This window comes from Cajanus cajan, chromosome 3, assembly GCF_000230855.2.
Source record: "Cajanus cajan strain Asha chromosome 3, NIPB_CcT2T_4, whole genome shotgun sequence".
Lineage (NCBI taxonomy): Eukaryota > Viridiplantae > Streptophyta > Magnoliopsida > Fabales > Fabaceae > Cajanus > Cajanus cajan.
Window position 1 is genome coordinate 37,976,728 of NC_138519.1, and position 7,016 is coordinate 37,983,743.

A 7,016-nucleotide genomic window follows, 5' to 3' on the forward strand; every position below is an offset into this window, starting at 1 on the left:
ACAGTTATGCAACATCAACCGGATTTAATATGATATTTTCACTAATAGGGACACCAATAAGTAGATTTTATGCAATAATATTTGATAAATTTCTTAACAAAATTTGAATATAAAGACTAAATTAAGATTTTTTGAAATTACAGGGACTAAAAACAATAATTTTTAAATTTGAGGGACCAAAAATAGATTTACCCTAAATTTGAGGGACTAAAAACATATTTAAGCCAAATAATAATAATAATAATAAAGCAAATACTTTAAAATTTCACAATTATAGATTTAATTTTTATTATTTTATGCAAAATAGAATAGTTACAATTCATAGACTTTAATTCTATCCATATTTTTTTAAAATCATACATTGTAATATCTGAAACTAATAGAACAAATTATTTTATCTTTAATAAAAATAATGAATCATTTTATTTAAAATCTATTATTAAATTTAAAATTTAAAACGTGAAAAATCCAAAAAATAAAAATTGAATCTTAATTCATATAATTCAAACTAACAAACCAAATTGCTAACAAATTTGAAACAAATTGAGTTCGAGTTGAAAAATAAAATTCATGTCAAACTCAGATCGATTTACCAGCTAAACTAAATATCAAGTCATAGTGAATTAAACCAAGTTCGACTGCTCGACTCATTTCCGACCCTAACTAAACGCAACTTTGACATCAGATATGAATTCTCAGCTAATGATCCTAAGACATTAATTGAGAAACTGATAAACGGGACCCAAAAAAAGAGTACAAAGGCATCTATGTAAGTGTACAAAACGAGAAGAGAGTTGATACATTAGAGGATCAGAATATCTTCTGCTACAAAAGTTAAATTTTAACATGACATTTTACCTCTTTCAGCGATTCTTAAAGACTACTACATTGAGGAAGAGCAACATACAACAGTTTAAAGGTTAAGACTAGATATTAAACAAAAAGATCATAATCGCCTGTTCACATATCAGCTAACTAGTGGAGATATGTAGCTTGGTACTGATAGCCGTTTCCAAAGTAGTTGCCATGACTGGGAGAGAAGTTATACGTTGCAGTGCTCATGAGAGGGGGACAATGATTATCAGTTGGTCCAGGGTACATGTAAGATCGGTCATACACATATTGTGGATACCTGTCAGCAACTCTAGCATAGCAAGTTTTATCAGAAGGAATGTTAGTGACACGAGGAACATATCCAGCGCCATTAGCACGGGGTCTCTTGGGTTGAGGCTTTGTCGCTTCAGCTTCCCTCTTCTTGTCAGCTTTGGCCTTCTCTAGCTGCACCAATCGTTTCTGGAGAGGATCCAGAGGATACTTCTCATCGAGTTTATGTTCTTCAATGCACTTTATTACAGCCTTAAGGGCGACCAGTTCTCGTTCATTAACCTCAATCTGAGACAAAAGTCACTTGGAGTATTTAAAGAGGAAACAAAACAAAACAAAAAACAGTATATTACACAAAAGCCACTTAAGAACCAAACAAGGATGCAATTCATCGGAGGTATCTTGAAGCATGCAAATTAGGATGTGACAGTGACAGAGAAACACAAAAGATACGTTTGTGACATGTATAGATGAACTTTGACAACCATTAGGCAACTCAAGAAGATAGTGAATGCCTTCCATTAATATTTCGTACTAAATTTGCAAAGATATTGCACAGCTTGTTGCATATTTAAGCCATATTGATTATGACCAAAAATTAAGTATCACCTCTCAACAAGGGGTGTTTCTCACCTCTCATAAATGATGAAATTTGAGATGATCAATAAACATATACAGCTGCTTTCTGAGGACGTATTTCTTAAAAAAGCCTAGGCTGCTTTTCAGAATCGCATTTGCTTACAATTTTTCTTTTTTTATTCACCAAAGATACGCTTAAAGATGTACACTGTTCAAACAACCAGTAAGAATGCTAAAAACCTAAGAATAATTTACCATGCAAATCAAAATAATTTACATGCAACATTTGGGGTAAATGGCATGTATAAAACACCTAGTATATACAGAATCATTGACTACCCATAAGTCAAACAGCAAACCAAAAGCTCTGTGAGCACTGCACTAAGAATTAAGAATCTAAAAGAGCCTTGTCAACAAACATAGCCCTTAAGTCCTAACATCAAAGACAGCAAGCTCTACAATTAAGCTCTTTCTATATTGCATCAAGACTTTCATGAGGCTCTTGCACTAAATTGATTTTTAACCTATATATCTGCTGCTGCTATATAGAATCAAGCTTAATTTCCATTTATCATTCATATGAGAATCCCCATCGTTTCCATATTGTTATTTTCTCAAACAAACAAAAATAATATGCAGGCCTTCCTGCTCATCAGCTTTACCTACAAGCCTAATTACATTTTAAAGAGTGGTGTTTCTATCTGCTAAGAAACTTTTCCAGATAAAAAGCATTTTATATACTGTCTTGTTTTAGCAAAATATTATAAAAATGGCATGCAATTATGACCCAAGGCAAAAAAGAGTATTAGGGAAAACAGAAGAACCGGAATATTTCAATCACTAGGTAAATTGTGGAAATAAGACAATGGGGGAAATAACTAATTAATATAGCATACACAAAATAACACACCTGCATAGTGGGAGATGAGTTAACACTTTTAACAGGAGAAGAAGCTTTTCTAGCATCTTTCAAGTAAGACTTCAATAAAGAAACGGGAGAAAATTGTTCGGTAAGATCAAATGCAAAAGCTAAGTTAACAGCATCAATTTGCCGTCCATTGTTCACCAAAACCTCAATTACACCTGCATATCCAAAAATTAAAATGAAGTATTAATACAAACAGAAGCAATAATTCTGTTGCTTCACTCTGTAATTGACACAAATGCTAGAATCAGGCATGAGATTCATGTTAAAAGTCATTCGGGATGCTGCCAAGAAACAAAGGTCTAGAACACTAGGGTTCTGTTTAAAAAGTCAATCACCACTGAATTGTAATTTGTTAAGATCCATACACTCTCTTACCGTAGAATTTATCATATTACATAATTTGCATCATCAGTTTTCAGAGGACATCCTAGCAATAATTTAACAAGAACAAGCAAGCATAAACATCCATATAGACAGGCAAAATATAAAAAAATAATTATTCAATGTAGGTAGAACTTTGAAAAATCCTGTGACTATTGAAAGGAACTCAATAATTAGAAATCATATTAATCACAAAATGAAAACTAAGGAATGAACAAGTTATTGAAATAAAATTAAAATTAAAAGTTTTGCATAGAATAAACAAAAAAAAATTAAAACTTTTCATTCACTTGTATAAAAGTTAGGCCTATATTCAAAATTTCGTGTAGTTCTTGTAAAGTTTAAATTCATGTCAATCATTATAGAGATCGAATACACACCAGGCATCTTTTCTGAAAGCCCAAGGAAACGACATAAATCAGCAGTTTGGCGGCGCCGAGACACCATTGGAATCAATCGGGATAACTCCTCCTCATCAAAACCAGAGGCAATACCAAAACTAGCAACAAGTTGCAAAAATGCATGAGCCTCTAAGGAATTCCCATTGCTAGCATCCATGTCAAGAGCATCCAATCTGGGTTTCCATGCTTCAGCAACTGCCTTTGCCCTGTCCTTGATATCTTCTGAAATTGAATTAGTCACACAAGCTGAGTTGCTCAGGAAATCACATAGACATTCCATCAGCATGATACAGGTTCGGCGAAGACCCAATAAGTTAGCATCCTTCTTTACATCCTGATTTGACACTTCCGTACAATAAAATCCTTCCAGAGAATCTAAAACTAAACAGGCAGCATTAGGAGCAGCTCTTAATGCATTTGGTATGTCCTCCCTTACAGCAGCAAGGTTCTTACGGTTGTCAGATATGAATTTGTGAAGTCCAGCAGCATCCATCTCTTTACATAGTTTTACTAACTCAGGATAAGATATCAAATCCACATTTCCATTCTCAGGAGAAAGTTTCACTTCTTCCACATTACTTTCTGCTGCAACGGACACAGTATCCACAAGTTTCTCCTCCACTCCCAATGTCCCTTTACCCCCATTCGAGACAATAGCCAGTTCACGTGATGAAACCTTCCTGTGCTTTTCTCGGGCATTTACAATGGCAAATACAGCAGCATCTCTTTTGTCTTGAAGACTCTGCAACGAGGCTTGCTCCTTCGCATAAACATCTGCTTCCCGCTTCTCCAACAGCTCGCGAGCTTTCATTGTTTTATTTTCAAACTCTTTTTCTTGGTCTTCCAATTCATGAAAGCGCCTCTTTAACGATTTCTCAAGACCATGGAAATGTTCCTCAAGTTCTTTCCATTTCAAGTTAAGAGAAACAGCCCGATAACTTTCAAGTTCAGCAAATGCCTTCTGCAGCTGTTGTATCTTAGAAGTTGTAGAATCTATCAATGTAGCAACTGAATCTGTGTCTTCCATAGCAAAGAAGCTGGAGAAGATAAATAATGAAAAACAAATACCAAATTTCAAATCAGTAGACACAAACCATGTGTAGTAGTATGAAGAAAACACATATTAGCAATTGCAGTACTCATGAATTTGATATGAGAAAGCCATACATGTACCATGAGAAAAACCATACCCATGCTATCCAAATGCAAATAAATGAACCAATGAAAAACATATAAAAGGTTGCCATTGATAACATCATTATAAAGATAAAAAGTTGCGAATAAAAGCTACTATGATTTAGGGATATTATAATATATAATTACCTAAAAAGTATTTTTATGGGTAGATTGAGTAATTGGTAATGTTTTATAAACAATGCTGTGAGTGCATAATTATAGGGTTTAAGTTAGAAGTTTCTATCTTCATATCTTGCAGTTATTTTGGAATTAAGACACTGTACAAACTTTGCGGTGGAGACTGGCAGTCAAACAATGAGCGAGCCAAAACTTATGTCAAGTGTGTTCCTCCAAATTTCCCTTCTCATTAAATTGTGTGCTTAGTTCAGCCTATTTTGAACAAATAATCACTTATTCGTGCCAGTTTTCTGAGATAAATTTTTGAAATAAGCAATCATTTACTAGAGTCTAGAATTTAAGCAATTCCAGACAAAAACTAAAACTGCCCATTTTATTGCACACGAAAATCCAACAATTTCCCAAAACAGAAAAACCAACTTCAATTATTTCTGATACAGAATATTAATGACATTATAGATTTGTTCTAATCTTCTGATGCAGTAAAATATAATAAAGGTCTAATTACCTTTTTAGTCCCTCTAGTTTCATAAAATTTACCTTTTAGTCCCTGTAGGTAAAAACATACCATTTTAGTCCCAATACATTCCATTTTTGTTCCCTTTTAGTCCCTAACATATATAGGCATAGGGACTGAAAGGAAACCAAAACAGTATATATTGGAACTAAAACGAAATATTTTTAATTATAAGGACTAAAAAGGTATAATTCATGAAACTATAAGGACCAAAAGGGTAATTAAACCTACTTAATCACACAATTTTCCAATGTCCTAATGGCATAAACATTTGCATGTCAGTTTCTCATATTACACACATGCTGTGTCTCTCTTTACAAAAGGTAAGCTAAAATATCCCATCTCAGTTACAAACTAAAATAAAAGCAAACAATCAGTTACTAATAGAAAGTACAAATTTCCACTTATATACTTTTTAAAGCAAGAGCCAATAAACTACTATTAGATTCAGATTTAGTAATGACAATTATTTGTAGGAACACAAGAAAGGATCAGCATTTGATAAAATTACACTTGAATTTGAGAGAGAACAATAGCATTAACACAATAATAGCAATGCTATACACCTAAAGTTAATTCTAGAAGTTGCAAATATAAAAAGGAAAAAATCTAGCACATTATCCCTCACAGACAACTCATTATGGAACAAAGCCAGATGCTACCAACATTACATCATCAAAAAGCTCATGCTAAAATTTCAAAACAAATCCCGAGTTCATTCCACTGCGTTATTTTTTACATCAAATTTTAACCCTCCATCGAATCCTCAACCACTCATTTATTTCTTTATAATTTGTCTGGCAGATTAATTAGTTACTAAAACAACATTCAGCCTTCGAAACTAAAAAAATAAAAAGCTAAAAATCTTACCAACAAAGATGTCCAGATCCAAACCTTCCGAGTCACGCCAACAAAAACCCTAAAAAGGAAACAGGAGCAAAATCAGCACAACATTACCACTCGTCAATTAAGGAAATTTCAAAAACAACAAAAAACAAAACAACGATAAACTACTGAAACTTTAAAAATCACAGAATAATGAATTCCCAGAGTATTTCACAAAATTCACCGTAGCGCAGTAACGATTGAAGATTTCGAGCACAATGCCTACAAAATCTCTCAATCAACGAACGGGGAAAGCGGATTCTTGTTCCGCATAAGCAGACAAAGCCGATCTAAACCGACAGCATGAAAACAAAATCACAGGAAAAAAAATGCAAAGAGAGAGACACGAAGAGTTACCCAATTGACGGTGAGAGAAATATAAAAAATAGAGAGAGAAAGAGAGAGAAATTGTCAATCCATTTTCACACTGAAACGTGAAACCCTAAGAGAGAGAAGAAAAGAATGTGTGGCAGTGGTGTTTGTTTAATTAATAGAGTCGCAAACCTCGCTCTCTGTCTCTGTCACTCTTTCTTCTACACTTCTACTGTTTTTTCTTTCCTCATTTTTTTTCTTCTATAATTAGCCCATTTTTGTTTTTGGATAAGGCATCTCCGATAAATAGCTAAATTTAGAGATGAGAAGTAAATTTTTATTAAATTCGTCCTAATCATATGATACAAATATAAATAATATTTATTAATTAAATTGGATATGAAAACAAAGATAGATATATATTTATTTAATTGTATTTGTTTTAAACTTTTAGAAAATTTAATTTATTTTATAAAAATTATTTGATATTTATGTAACTTTTATTTTATTTTAAATTTATATCAAATAAAAATTAATTAAGATAATTTTATAATTATTATTCTATATTAAAATTTTATTTTTTATATTTTTTAAA

General features: G+C 32.6%; 1 protein-coding gene across 2 annotated transcripts; it reads right to left on the reverse strand.

The window, feature by feature from the left end:
- Window positions 1-770: 770 nt before the first annotated feature.
- LOC109808058 (FRIGIDA-like protein 3) lies at window positions 771-6,628 on the reverse strand. 2 transcript variants are annotated; one of them, XM_020370877.3, is made up of 5 exons: window positions 6,467-6,628; window positions 6,095-6,143; window positions 3,373-4,430; window positions 2,594-2,766; window positions 771-1,392 (listed from the first exon to the last, which is right to left on the reverse strand). In XM_020370877.3, exons 3-5 carry the CDS (start codon window positions 4,418-4,420, stop codon window positions 976-978), a joined length of 1,638 nt encoding a protein of 545 aa, XP_020226466.1. In that variant the 5' UTR covers window positions 4,421-4,430; window positions 6,095-6,143; window positions 6,467-6,628; the 3' UTR covers window positions 771-975. The 2 variants fall into 2 exon arrangements, with proteins under 2 accessions (XP_020226466.1, XP_020226467.1); XM_020370878.3 differs by lacking the exon at window positions 6,467-6,628 and adding an exon at window positions 6,294-6,444.
- Between the last annotated feature and the right edge of the window lie 388 nt (window positions 6,629-7,016).